This window comes from Haliotis rubra, unplaced genomic scaffold, assembly GCF_003918875.1.
Source record: "Haliotis rubra isolate DU_JTF1 unplaced genomic scaffold, ASM391887v1 Scf1114, whole genome shotgun sequence".
NCBI classification, from domain to species: domain Eukaryota; kingdom Metazoa; phylum Mollusca; class Gastropoda; order Lepetellida; family Haliotidae; genus Haliotis; species Haliotis rubra.
The window spans coordinates 24,308-39,668 of NW_025765020.1; the positions used below are offsets into that span (position 1 = coordinate 24,308).

General features: G+C 38.9%; 1 protein-coding gene and 1 long non-coding RNA gene across 8 annotated transcripts in view; one reads left to right on the forward strand and one right to left on the reverse strand.

Annotated features, from left to right (window-relative positions):
* Positions 1–539: 539 nt before the first annotated feature.
* The window catches only part of LOC124288792, a 217,243-nt gene continuing 202,421 nt past the window's right edge, over positions 540–15,361 (reverse strand). Inside the window, exons 1-10 of one of the 7 annotated variants that reach the window (XM_046725324.1) lie at positions 14,508–14,852; positions 13,036–13,094; positions 11,218–11,616; positions 8,689–9,036; positions 6,524–6,579; positions 6,135–6,231; positions 5,832–5,897; positions 5,445–5,507; positions 4,470–4,522; positions 540–725 (exon numbers count right to left, since the gene is read on the reverse strand). In XM_046725324.1, coding sequence (XP_046581280.1) covers positions 555–725; positions 4,470–4,522; positions 5,445–5,507; positions 5,832–5,897; positions 6,135–6,231; positions 6,524–6,579; positions 8,689–9,036; positions 11,218–11,616; positions 13,036–13,093 — 1,311 coding nt within the window. In that variant the 5' untranslated portion in view covers position 13,094; positions 14,508–14,852 and the 3' untranslated portion in view covers positions 540–554. Of the gene's footprint in view, positions 726–4,469; positions 4,523–5,444; positions 5,508–5,831; positions 5,898–6,134; positions 6,232–6,523; positions 6,580–8,688; positions 9,037–11,217; positions 11,617–13,035; positions 13,099–14,507; positions 14,853–15,361 lie in introns of those variants that run through there. The other 6 variants (XM_046725339.1, XM_046725363.1, XM_046725347.1 and 3 more) reach the window with 6 other exon arrangements.
* Positions 6,135–6,939, forward strand: LOC124288932. The gene is made up of 2 exons (XR_006901550.1): positions 6,135–6,227; positions 6,520–6,939. It is a non-coding gene; the product is annotated as an uncharacterized LOC124288932 (long non-coding RNA).

The following is a 15,361-nucleotide window of genomic DNA, read 5'->3' on the forward strand; positions in this document are numbered from 1 at the left end:
ATATTCTTTGTCATGACTGATGTAACCTTAGATTCAGGGCAAGTAACTCTGATCTCTTCTACATTTCTGATATTCTTTGTCATGACTGATGTAACCTTAGATTCAGGGGAAGTAACTCTGATCTCTTCTACATTTCTGATATTCTTTGTCATGACTGATGTTACCTTAGATTCAGGGGAAGTAACTCTGATCTCTTCTACATTTCTGATATTCTTTGTCATGACTGATGTAACCTTAGATTCAGGGGAAGTAACTCTGATCTCTTCTACATTTCTGATATTCTTTGTCATGACTGATGTTACCTTAGATTCAGGGGAAGTAACTCTGATCTCTTCTACATTTCTGATATTCTTTGTCATGACTGATGTAACCTTAGATTCAGGGGAAGTAACTCTGATCTCTTCTACATTTCTGATATTCTTTGTCATGACTGATGTAACCTTAGATTCAGGGGAAGTAACTCTGATCTCTTCTACATTTCTGATATTCTTTGTCATGACTGAGGAAACTAATGGTTATGGTGTTGATTGTTTGCATTGTTTTCAAAGGAATGTTCATTGTTGTATAATGGCTGCCATAGGCGGGTGTTGTTGTAGTAATTCTTGACCAGGGTTACCTTTGCTTTGTGCGATCTCAAGTCTGTGCATCCTCTCCGTGGTGGCCTCAAGTTCCTGCTTCATGTCTGCAAGTTGTCTTCTCAGATGAGTGACGGTTCCAGACGTGTGCTGCAAGACATGGGTTTTAAACATGGTTAAATGAGCGTGAATTAGTAAGAACTGGTTAGTCAGCATTCACAGCCTGGTACTTGTTCCCGATGATGAGTAACTGGTTGGCATTAATTAGACATACGATCAAATGCTTGTTTGGTTCAGCTGCAACCAATATCTTCTGAAACTGTTGCTTTAAAGTTTAGGTATATTTGAGAGGTATATGTCAGGTCAAGATCTGGTGTTGTCAAGTGCCCGTCTGTGTGCCGTGTGTATAATTCCCACACTACTCAAGAGTAGGAGTCTAAAGTTTAGGTATATTTGAGAGATATATGCCAGGCCCCGGGATCAAATCTAAAATTTGCTTAACACACAAAACTCCTAAGTCTAAAAAAATCTGCTGAGCTAATATTTTAGATAAGACTGGATCATGAAACTGTCTCCTAAGACTAAGACTAAGACAGTGACCATGGCAATTTTAGAATGATGTAATGATGCCCGGTCACTCTTAATTAATTGAGAATAGTTTAGTAGCAGGCACCAGCTGAAATGTTCCAAACAAGTCAACTGACGCTTTTATCCCTGCCGCGGTGAATTTTAGTGTCTTTACGGTTGGGATGTTTTCGAAAATACACCAACACGAACGCCTGAGTGCGCTTTCTGCCACATTGCATTGGAATGTGTTTACAAAATCACGTTTCGCGAAGGCCGGTATCGAGACGCCTATCACATCACGTATATTTCATATTCAGCTGTGACAAATGCATCACTCAATTCCTCATACATTTTAGTATCAAATAAGAAATGGTCTTTGTCACCAAATGTCTAGGTGATATGAAACAAAAGATACTGGACATGAAAACGAACGCCTGTGCGCGAAAGACAGCACTTTTTAAAATGTAAACAAAGAAAATTTCAGACTTTACACTGTTTAGCATTTTCTCAAATTTCAGACACCCATTTCTCTATTCGTAGCATGCATAGACTCAATTTTTTTAGAACATGCATGCAAACAATATCGTTGCAAGAAATAGCAAATTAAAAATTGATATAATTCAGTAATGTGATATGTTTATACGAAATTGTCAAAGTTTCTGTGCAGCGTGACGCCATGACGGAAAACCTCGCAGAACAACAACGGTAATGATCGGCATATCTGGTTTCTTCTCTTACTTACAATAAAAACGATAAAACATATAAGAATACACAGATAGTCAGGTTTATTCTGATTACTTACATCACACATTTATTTACAAACGATTCCAGAATCAAGGGAAAGGTTCTCGCAAAATCCTGTGTAACTATATCAGCGAAGCCGCCATTTTGTAAGAAATCGGTCAACGGTAGTGATGTCATATACGTTAACATTGTTGTTACATAGAGTAAAAGACAATCGCCATGTCCCACCGATTACACTTCCAGTGTTATAATGTATATTTTGTGTATCGTTCAGATATTTTTTCATGAAAATAATTTCATTATCTACATTTAGCCTTGTTCTATGTCCGTGGATATGGGGTAAACGGTTTTTATTCTTTCAAGGGTTTTGTTTGTTTGAATAATATTTGCATAGGAAATTGACATACTGAGTGTAGTACACCAAATTCTAAACTTTTAAACTAGTATTAGAAGAACAAACGTAGGTGTAACTGCAACATGCACTTAAATAGTTCCTATCATGTGCAATATTCGCCATTCGGACCAATATTACAGTTGCATATGAACAGGTTAATGAACAGCAATTTAACTTTCATGACCCCCGGGCCAGGTGTTGTGAAATATTCTCTTTAATTTACGTCAAACCGGTGCGTGTGTTGTTCATATAAAGATACACAGTCAAACCGTCTAATTATGGATCTATTCAGGACATTATTTAAATGGTAAAATCAGTCATGTTAAGTTCTGTCGAAAGAGTGTAAAGTTCTTACATAGAAACCGAAACCTTTTATACAATTCATGCAAACTAGGTGAGATATATACTAATCAGCATACCAATGTCGTCTTTTTCCGACGTCACAAAATACATAAAGCAAGCAATGACGTCAACTCCAATGTTGTAGTCTTTTCAGTAATTTCACTACATTGAAGATATGGCTAGTACTCGGTTAATAATGATGCAACATTAGTCAAAACACATCTACACAAACAGGAGAATATGTGAATCTAAGAACTAATTTACATATCGGATAGGGCCATCCAAATCGCTTTTACGTGCTTTCTCATGAAGTACATTGTCATCTTTTCATATAAATTGTGAAACTACCAAAACGTATCTGCTCACACTGGGGGAACTTTGTATTGGAATAGTTTGGTTCAGGGTATAGCATCCGTATCCACAACAAATTCTCTAAGTGATCTGAATTACATTGACCTAGTGTTAAGCATAGCGGAGTTATGCCCCCTTATCTTTATACGTGCAAGACCTATCTGTCGTCGTTTGACGTTAAGAAATCCATTTTCGACATTTAAAGTGAGTCATTTTTAATGTTGAGCGTATAACGTTATGTATAAGAAAGTAAACCCTTTTCATATATACTTATGTCGTTCAGATATCAGGCTGTATTTTCTTCGCTCACACTTTCCATACAGGTGCCAAATTAAAAAAAATCGTAGCACAGTGCTTTTATCGGTGCACGATCAAAAGCGGAGAAAGTTACTGTTTTTTAAAGCATAACAAACTTTGGACATCATTTAGCAGTGTCTATTTCGCAAACCGCCAAGGTATTTGCATTTATATTCATACCAACGGAAGGGAGATTTAATATTCCTCATTTCCGTGTAATGTTATAGCCGTAAGCAGATCCAGGACCACGCGAGCGCAAATCTCGCACGACGTTCACTTTTCAAACCTTATGAAAATGTGAGCCTAAAAAAACCATCGGCATCAAAAAGGGCTTAAGACTGGTAGGTAGCAGTCTCAGGACACAAAAATTGATCTCAGTCTTAACCTTATGACTCAAAAATGTACGTGATCCCCGATTTAAAGACACTTCTGGACTTAAGATCAAAATGATAGATATAAACAAGTTTTAGACTGAAGTCACTTTCATGACCCCAGGGACAGGTCAAGATCTTGTGTTGTCAAGTGCCCGTCTGTTTGCCGTGTGTACAATTCCAATACTTCTCAAGAGTGGGAGTCCAAAGTTTAGGTATATTTGAGAGGTATATGTCAGGTCAAGATCTGGTGTTGTCAAGTGCCCGTCTGTTTGCCGTGTGTACAATTCCAACACTACTCATGAGTGGGAGTCTAAAGTTTAGGTATATTTGAGAGGTATATGTCAGGTCCAGATCTTGTGTTGTCAAGTGCCCGTCTGTTTGCCGTGTGTACAATTACCACACTACTCAAGAGTGGGAGTCTAAAGTGTAGGTATATTTGAGAGGTAAATGTCAGGTCAAGATCTTGTGTTGTCAAGTGCTCGTCTGTTTGCCGTGTGTACAATTCCAATACTTCTCAAGAGTGGGAGTCTAAAGTTTAGGTATATTTGAGAGGTAAATGTCAGGTCAAGATCTGGTGTTGTCAAGTGCCCGTCTGTTTGCCGTGTGTACAATTCCAATACTTCTGAAGAGTGGGAGTCTAAAGTTTAGGTATATTTGAGAGGTATATGTCAGTTCAAGATCTTGAATTGTCCAGTGCCCGTCTGTTTGCCGTGTATACAATTCCCACACTTCTCAAGAGGAATGATAGACTCCATTATTTTGAACATCGCCAGCATGGGAGTCTAACTGCAATGATTGAAATCAATCCTGTGAAACTGACTATACCCGTGGTTTACTGGCTCCCCCTTGCCTGTGGCCGCCTTCAGGTTCTGATAGATCTGTAATTACAAGAAATATATTTATAACGACACATGTTCTAAGTATCGTTTTATCATAATGAAAGTACAGGAGGGCATTAGAGGTATCAGTACTGTACGCTAACGCTTTCACAAGAGAACTTGGGGATTAAATGTGATCGCATTAAGTTTATTATCAATAATCAACTTTAGCATCGCGTTCAAATGGGAATGGGGCGGTGGGGTAGCTCAATGGTTAAAGTGTTCGCTCGTCACGCCGAAGACCCGGGTTCGATTCCCCACATGGGTACAATGTGGTGTCCCCGCCGTGATATTGCTGGAATATTGCTAAAGGCGGCGTAAAAATAAACTCACTCACTCAAAAAGGAGATGACATGATGACTGACTGAGTGTTCGGCATGTGGCTTGCGTACTAGGAGTAATATTCATCCGTGAAAGTGATAGTACACAACTACCCGGAAGTTGGAATGAAGCAACTGCCATCCCTCAAAACGTAAACGTGATTTCGGCAAACTTTTGGTTGAATTTATGCTTCGCCCGACTAATGACAAAAAACTAAACAACAAATTATTGGGCACATTACTTAGTGACACTATATGTAAAATACTGTAAAGAGTATGGTTCAGAAGTTTTTCTACAGAGATCAAGGTTATTACATCCCTACAGCCAACCATTATCTGATCAAGGCCAGTCAAGATTAAGCGGCCCCTACCCTTCGTCCATCTAGCTTCATAACCATTATCTATTACCACAACATCTGTTAATAATGTTATCACACTTACATCAACCTCGTTAATTGTATAAACTCAAATAACTTCTATAGCAAATAGCATGTTTTGATTCCCCTTGTCCATAATGTTGTGTATCACTTGCTTGAAACGTCGCATCCATTGCAACCAAGAAGTTGTCCATACATAAAACTATCATTCCTGTTCCACTTTACCTGTGGTATCCTGAAACTCCTCAACACAGACATCTGTCATTGTGTCTGTTGTTGTAACTGAAACAGTAAGGTCTGCAGCTATAGCTACAGTTTTACTACAGTCATTTATGTAAGAAGTTAACACGAACTACACACAAATTATGATGTTTTATTGACTGCAGTGAAAAATGTCGTCTGAGTCCCAACTGCTCAATATTTATTTTGTGCTTGTGTTTGATGAGATGAACAAATTGGATGTCTTTGCCATCTCAGGTACCCCTCGCATGTCCACAGTAAATAGATCGTCCAGGGACAGCAGGACCCAGCTACAAGACCCGTCTTGCCTTGTAATGTGTTACAGTTACATACAGATCTTAAAGATTGTTCCTGGTCACAGTTTGTACTCACAGAATCCACTGCTTTCTGAGGGCTGAGGAGAACCTGGCCTCGTCTTCCACATTGACAGCCGAAAGTCTGAAGCAAACCGAGGAACATGTGAGAATTAATACATGATAGTAATCAAACAGTATTATATCTCCTAACCTCTTTAACTATACTGTATTTCAGTATAAAGCCAACTACCTTTAACTCATAAGTTCAGAATACGTCACTCCATGGATTTAGTCACTTGTACTAGTTTAAACCTTTACAAGTGGTTAGAGATTCAAAAATATTGTTTAATTTTTCAAACACAAGGTGTACAATTTGTACCTGCCAGTTGTGCTTGTTCCTTCTCCTTCATCTCTTGTAATTGTAACGTCAAGGTTGCCACTTGTTCTGACAGGTCCTTTACCTCTTTGTCGTGTTCCTACAAAACGCGGACATGCTTCATTAATTAGATATTTTGTGTATGTTAACGTAATATTTAGTTAATATACATCCGTTATTCGTATATCAGGACAAATGCACGCCTTATAAAACTATTAAGAAATCACTCTGGGTAGTTTTACGAATCCGAACAAACATTGAACATGGAATACATTAATCGTTAAGACGTATCATGTCATATTTGTTGGCTACAGAAAGGTTCAAAGATATCTGTTGCTTGCAAGCATGAAGCCATAAACTAGATGAGTGACAGGCGTGTTGATTACAGATACCTGTTTGTCCACGTATCGTTTATCTTGGTCGCCATGTTCAGGCAGTGAACGTGGATCTGAAATAAGGTTCTTAGTCAACAGTTTGTTTCGAATTTGTTACCCATTAATGCATGTTAACAATTCGTCACAAGCACATACAATGATCATTACAATAGACCTAAAATCGGATCGATTCTGCTTGTAACGTCACCTATCCAGTCAACGAAATAGGCTTGCGAAAAATCAGAAAGGCAGGTACATTGTTTCCACAAGATAAACATGTTCAACAAAAGTATTAGTAAGGAGTGAAGCTGGAATGTGTACGCGCAATATTGCATCGTCGAACCCTGCAAGAGCTTCTCAGAGGATATGGAGAATCTTGCATTTTCAAGGACTCACAGGGTCATAGCTATGGCCAATAAAAATGAGGCATGCCATTGCGTCGTTTTGTATTCTGTAGTTATCAGTCTATTACTATTATTTTTTGGTGAGTCACTCAGCATTATTACAGCTGTTACAGACGAGGGCGGCATCATAGGTATCGATCTACCCATTGTGGATACGACATGCATGTGTCAAGACTACAAACATGGGCACCCGATTCAGTTTCTCGCTCCTCGTGTCAAGCATATGATGCTGAAGGGTAATTGTAACTCTGATGTTCACAGGAGATACCACTATATATCACACGTGGTCCTGCTTGTACTAGCCCTGCCAGCTGAGATCACTGTATATCACACAGCTGAGATCACTATGTATCACACGTGGTCCTGCTTGTACTAGCCCTGTCAGCTGAGATCACTATATATCACACGTGTTCCTGCTTGTACTAGCCCTGTCAGCTGAGATCACTATGTATCACACGTGTTCCTGCTTGTACTAGCCCTGTCAGCTGAGATCACTATATATCACACGTGGTCCTGCTTGTACTAGCCCTGTCAGCTGAGATCACTATATATCACACGTGGTCCTGCTTGTACTAGCCCTGCCAACTGAGATACCATGCCACAGATGACCATGGACAAGGTCACACACTGACCAGTCCAAAACGCTGAGCGTCATCCAGGGTATGACTTTGTTAGCAACGTATAGAGAACCTTCAGGGTTGTATTGGAAAGTGCAGCATCAGTGTTCTTACATCCATAGAAAGACCAAATAATTTTGAAACACACTGAGCTGGAATTTGGGAGCCGTTTAGTTGATAGTTTTAATGTACAAAGAATGTGTTGGGAGTTAGAAAGTCCAAACTCGAAGTACAAGTAACTTCTTACAAACAATATTACAACTATGACTTCTGGTGCAAATGTAGTTATAATACGTGACCGGAAGTGACGATATGCATACTAGAATATTTTCCTTATCATTTGAGCGAAGTTTCTCTGTTTTGAGTACTAATGCAGAAAGAATGAAAAACAGAGTGACATTACCTAAATGAAGAGATACCAAGAACAATCTTTCAACATAGAAGCTGCAAAACCCTTCCCACATCCAGGAGCAGAGTAGACTGTGCAGGTGTGACTATATCACGAGCATGTATATATTTCAGCAGCACTAGTGCGGTACGATGTTGTTTGCAAAACAAATCGAGTCTGGACCAGACATTGAAGGAATCAGAACAAAAGCGCTTCGAAGCAAAAATGCAAAATAACAATCTAATCATATCTAAATAGGCATTTTGCCACTATAGCCGAACGAACAGCAAGTACTTATGCTTTAGAACCATATAACGTTCTGGCTTTATGTGTTTCCTATAACAGTACGTGATCTGGACATTACGTAAAATTGTTGAGAAGTATCTCACGGATCACAACATTGCTTAATTCTACATTGGGAAATGGTAACAGAATAACAAGCAGATTTGATCAATACCGAATAAGACTTTGCTTAAAACGACTGCTTCCAAATATTTGTTCTGAATAAATCTCGAAGATCAGTATCCTATAAAATTTGATAATATTACAAACATGTAAATATAACTACGATTGATAGGTGTGAAGATATTAAACGATGTCCATCAGGACGACACAACCGTAAACGACAAGCGTTATTGTCAGTCCCATTACACAAAAGTAAAATCTGTAAAGGCTGTTGTGCATTCACAAATCCATCAAAGAGGTAAGTGTTTAAAGACACAACAAAACCAGATAGAGCCTGTTCCGAGCCAACCACGTACATATGTCCCTTACCTATGAAGACTTGCAGCTGGACCTCCATCTGGATTTCCTTTACTGTGGAATCAATCCCCTGGAGACACTCCAGGATCTTGGCTCTCACTTCATCGTGTTTACTGATCATCTCCAGAGCGTCTTCTGTGCTTCCATGATGAAAAGTAAATATCACAGAACCAGTCGAAACTCTCCTCAAAACAGCCCTGAATGAATTTCTGATATTTTCCTTAAATCGCGTAAACTCACTGTTGCTCGCCTCGTTGTTGTCGACCTCAAGGTTGGGGTTGTCAGGTATGCAGAACCACGTTGTTTCTGACTTTTCTTCTTCAGGGTAATCTGGCGTCGGATCAAATATACAGTTGTACCCTTCAATAAAAGGAAGAGTCTGTAGAGTATGCCCACCGCACAATAACTGTGAAAATGACAACATCTGTGAAGTAGGTTAATTTGCTGAATTTGGAAATTTAAATATTGGCCTGAAAAATATCTTCCATATTTCCTGGTAGTAGACCTCAAATATCACTGCAATAAAATGCCCAGTTTATCCTCGGACATAGATTCTGTTTGCTGTAAAGGGTAAAATAACTGTGAAAATATCCTTCAGTTGTAGAAGTAATTGCTATTGTGTATGCCATATGCAATTCCTTGATCTCGCTTCTTGCAAACACAAGCCACAAAGTTACTCCCATAATCGTGTTCAATCAAACGTTACTTTTGCAACTAAAAATGCCATTTGCGTAATTATATAGTTTTCACATCACTGTTTAGGTTCTTACGTCAATTAAACCAGTGAACACGAGGTGTGAAGCACGTGGCGATACTAAGTGAAAATACTAAGCAGCCATTTTGTGTCGTTATTTTAGCTCCTGTACTGTCAGTCGTGTGTATTTAAAGTTTAAGATCTTTCACTGTTCCTTGACCTTGAAAAGATCTCAGGTAATACAGGCAGAATACAACCAGCGGGTTTTTCACAGGGTATATAAAGGTTCGTTTATTGTTAGGGGGAGTGTATGTATGCTGTAAGTGTTATACTATTGATACTGAGAACGTACAATTTGTCCATTAGTCTGATCAATGTTTTATCATAGCCAATCCATCTTACATGAGACCACGCGACGACACAACGTGAAGAAGGGCTGGTGGTAAAGTATCAAGAATGACTTTCGGTCGCGTTGATTATAGGGACAGTAGTACATTTTAAGGCAAGTAATAATTGAAAACAACCTTGAGATGTTGTTCCGACTATCAGAGATTTGTTGAACTGCGGGTTCTGGTGGTATCGTGGCCAGCCTAAAATCTCAGTCAAGACGTGATCTAGAAACTGGCTGTCAGGCCGTAGAGCAAAGTTGTGGTGCCCCATAAAGTCTCTGACAACACCTGCAACATGTGGGGGGTGTTCCTCCCGCAACCAGACGTATTTGCACAAACAGTAAAATACCCAGTTAGGGTACACCGTTCAATGTACTATGAACTATACTACAAACAAAACATATGGGAACACCCTAACATTTGATAGTCATATAGAAACTGATACATGGTGAGGTCATTTATACTCTAAGGTAAATGCAACTTTTTGTGTGCTTAATTGGCACTTTAAACGACATGTTGGAACATGCAGTGAAGCAAGTGATTCAATACTCGTTGAGTTTGAGTGAAATGAAACATTGTTAAAAACAACGAAAAAAAGGATGCTGAAACACACCAGCACCATGTTTGATTCAAACGCCCAAACACAACAGCCTAGTGCATGTGGAAGACAGACCATGAAGAGGGGTAAGCGTGATATATAAAGTGTTTTACGTACTTGATACATACACAAGCCTTGTGTGATGTTCACATCAAATCACGTGTATTAGACCATGCTACCAACAAACAGACAAACGTCCAGCCTCTGTGTCGTGCACAAACATGAACGTGCAAACTGCGTAGTTTGGTAGATGTCTTCGTCAATGTGCTGTGATCACATGACGAATTGGAAATATTTTATTACATTTTCGCCTAATGTCGTGTGTAGCTGAGGCTGAACAGTATGAAGTGTAAGTGTATATAGAATTGAAATGACTGTAATAAGGTATAGTTTGACTTGTTGGTTGGTCTGGTGATCTCCTGTATTTCTGTTGTCCAAGTCATGTCCCGTCTGCATTACAACAAATGTGTTCAGTAGATCATGGATGTCACTGGTATAGCCTACTTGTCTGACCGATAGGCCGATATTTCATGTCTGCATTACAACAAATGTGTTCAGTAGATGATGGGTGTCACTGGTATAGCCCACTTGTCTGACCGATAGGCCGATATTTCATGCCAATAATGATAGTTTGACAATTTGTGTTGTATTCCAGAATAAACTTTGAATGTGTATCACTGTTCTTCATGTTCTCGATTTTCCCCCAACACTTATTTAACTAAACTGCTTCATCCAAAACATTAATTAGAAAGATACATTTAAATTCATTTGTAGCATTTGGTACACATGCTATTGAAATGGAACACATATGTAGTTTAGTAGAATCCTGTACAGACACGTTCAAGATAAAGATGTTTTACCTTTGTCTTGCTGCCCTGTTGACTGACCCGTTCTTGTGAGTCGTACTCTCACTTTGATATCCTCCATGGGTATTTTTTCTTTCTGCAGAAATGATACGACAGTGCTTCTCACATCAGTGTACTTACGGAACATGTTGAAAGCGTTAGCCTCTGTGTCATGCCCGAAGACAAGTATGACCTTTTGTTGAGGATTCCGTAAACTCGTCAGCTTCACATTAGGAGGTCTGTCAAAGTGACGCATCATGTTACACAAATGTTCATTAATTCTTCGTGTAAGTATGATCTCACATTCCCCGGATGTTGGAATGCATGTCCATTCTGTTACATATGTCCAAGACCTTTCTTCGTTGTCCGTGAATTCAACTGTAAAGACGTCTCCTTCATCATAAAAAGCTGAAATTAAGAAGTACAAAAGACATTAATCTTACTCTAAGAAAATTAAAATTAGTCCACTTAATGTTAAGAAAGGATCCTCTCTTTAGATGTTCACGTTAAAAAGCAGGTTCGTAGATTTATGAGCCGGGTGTTTAACGTCCAATGCAATCTTACTTCCTGTGAAAAAATCCATATACATGAAACTTGGTGGTAATATCCTCTTTGGGGTTTAAACGGTCCTGTCGTTTCATCTTCAGTGATAAAAGTTCCACGCCAGCATGAAATAGTAGCATATATCAAAAATGATCAACAGTAATTGATGGTTGCAACGGTCTTCTTGATAATGGTAAATTGTAGCTGCATTTTGCTCCACTCACGTCTGTCATAATACTACTGAAATTCTACCAATAAAAGGATTTCAACAACTTCACACATCCACGGCATTGGCATCATTGCTTTATGTCCCTGTTGTTATTAGAAGACTTCCCTCTCGACATTCTGATGTTTTTACTAGTCGCTCCAAACTGAAACATTTATATCTTGCCGGCTAGTTTTCATGTTTTAATTTCCAAAACGAAGGCTATTCGGCCCATAATTCAATGCCGACATATTGATGATATATGCGCCTGTGCATATTCAATGCATATATAGAACGTCATACTAGTGCATTTGGAGGTTTTGTATTGAACGAGAAGATGTCATGGGAGCAGAGAAACAACGGGTTATATACCCTCTTATCTTGTATTAACCTGTTACTTTATAAAACAAATCATAGCGTAGCGATGCATATTTTCACGCATTCAGGTTAGCTTGACATTAAGTATCACTCGCGATGGGCGGATCACGCAACTGACCTAGATCATAGATTCCTCCGCATGACGTCATGAATCAAGTCCCACTTTCACAACTTACCATAGGCAAAATAATAGCACCATTCTAATGAAATTCATTCCTATTTTCATACATACAAACCTGTATGAAGGAACGAATAAGCTGTTCGACTTTTAAATCCGAGCCGAGTTCGGAGAAAGTATAACCGGCACGGGTTCAATACGGAATCTGAGGTGCAATGCGTAATTTGACCACGTCATAGGTATCTCTCTATTACTATCATAAGTTTACATAGGTATGTAATAAATTGATTTATATCAATTCACATCACAGTGTATTTAATCCATTTTTCCCACACTGAAACCATAAATAAATTTGCACCAAGCATGATGGTTGTTTTAAGATATTGATACAATGAACAGTCATTTCACAACGGTAAAAGACATTGCAATGCATATTATACAGAAGATAGTGGTAATTCAAATATACCCGGCTCATACATGTACATGTATATTACACAGCCAGTTTTCTATCATTGAGCCTTGGGTGCTCTTTAATGACAGGGAAAATGTTTTCTATTTTGCTGATATCAGAGAGAACATTAAAGTTTACCTTTAGGTTTTATGTTGGTAGACGATTCAGTTCGTGGTGTTTCCTTCCTGCTTGCCATCCTTCATAACAGAAAAAGAAGGTAGCAGGTAATTGTTAGAAATACACATACCTACAGAACCATCTCGAATGGGCATACAATCACGTTATCATATTTAAAGATGAACCATTAAGTTCAAGTTTAAAGGGTCTAAACAGAAACAACGCGTCCATACTGATTCCTAGTGGGTAGTTCCCAGATGTTTTCCTGGAACGTGGACCTAGCAGTATATCTTGTATACCAAGATGACTGGTTATGTTTTCTAAATGAAAATTCGGTAAAAATCCAAGACAATCGCCGAAACTGCCATTAGGTAAGAGGGGGTTTGGGAAGTCGACGTCCATAACTAGGAAACAGATAGTTATATACGTGCTTGTGTCACAACAATAGTGAAAACCTAACACTTGAACACTCAAGAAGGGTAGTCTGTGGATCATGGGCACTGATTGATAATCACAATGGCGAAATAGAAGCCAGGTGTAATTCCAGACGCACCTAGTCCCTAAGGATATTGACACAGATAACTGCTGAGGAAGAATATATCCCAAAACGTCCTGATTCTCATGTGACAAAAAGTGATATTCATATATCACTATGGTGCCATGTGCATTGTCGTCCCTTGTTTCACTGCATTAAGTCACTTAAGTCTGTATTCTTCTGACATTTGCATCTTTTCGTATTTGTAGTTATAACAGCCTATAAGCTGAGTCAGTTAGCACACACATTTTCTTTAAAGAGAAGTTTCACTGCATTAAGTCACTTAAGTCTGTATTCTTCTGACATTTGCATCTTTTCGTATTTATAACAGCCTATAAGCTGAGTCAGTCAGCACACACATGTTCTTTAAAAAGAAGATTCGTAAAATCAACAGTTTCAAGGCCAGGCTGAGAAAATCAAATTGGTTGCTGTCAAGATGTTCCGGAAAATGGTTTAGAACAATTACGCTGGTTATCATTTCCTACCAATACCTTTCTAGGGCTTGGAAATTATGCTTCACCAATCGAGAGTAATCTTTGCCTTTCCTGGTCGTGTTTGATAGAAACCTTACTGAACTGACTAAACACAGGTAAGTATGTTGTTCAAAAGAGCACATGACCTCATTATTCAGACTAACGGCCGTCTGTCAATACAGCCTGCAATATGTGTATATATAGGATTGTGATGTATGTGCGTCTGGAGATACGAGCAATATATATATACTTCTATCGTAACGGTAAAGAAGAGGTACACTAATATATCTGTATATAGAAGGAAATGCATATTAAACAAGCTCGCTCCTCTCCCTATATTTACACTGAGTTTCTGTACATTTATTGAAGTGAACGGTCGACGTTCCTGATACAGACCCTGCTATTTGAAACCAGAAATCAGACGTGTGAACAGCATACATTTGCTATACATGACTGTGAAACCTGAAGACATATGAACAGCTTACCTTTGCTATAATGCAATGCTGCTACCACGCTCCAGTCCGGCTGCACACTACATACACTACCTGTAGTACAAGGTAGATTGGTTCAAGCTGTGTGTCGGGGAATGCGTCATCCGGGTCTTGGTGTGAGTGTAATCAACAAAGAGGGTTGCATACGCGGCAGCGGAATTGAATATCTTTTTGTCAATGCAGGCTGCGTGACTCACATTACAACCACAAAGGACTAACGCGCTCTATGTATTAAGGCCGCCTCTGTTATCATGTGACTGAACATGTAAAAGCCCACAACAAGTTCACAACCACCCAGTATGTACAGTTTAACAAACATGACAACATAGGTAACACGTCTAAAGTTCGTCATCATGTAGTACTGAAGATAAATTATAATTATGCATATGCAACTATTATATTATCTATTTTGAAGGAATGACTTCGGACTATTGTGTGATGACGGTTGGACAACAGTATCCAGAATAATGTTGGAATCGCCGACCCGTCAAGATCCGAGAATAGATCAACCCATATTTTGTGTCAAAAGGTGACTAACGGGATTGGGTGATCAGGCTCGTTGACTAACTTGATGCATGTCATCGTTTCCAAGTTGTGTAAGTTGACGCTCATGATGTCAATCACGCGATTGTCTGGTCCAAGTTCGATTATATATGTACGTCATACAGCTGGAATTGCATTAGACACGAATCATTTATGTCGGGTTTGGAAGTGTTTTAACATGTCTACCATAAAACATATTGTTTAACTTGGGCTTTGACTGTTTTATCTTGTATCAGACATTTTTAGCAAGTGTATTGTGACCGCTCGTTGACATCGTGTTGGGGAGAGAGTGGTCGACTGCAACT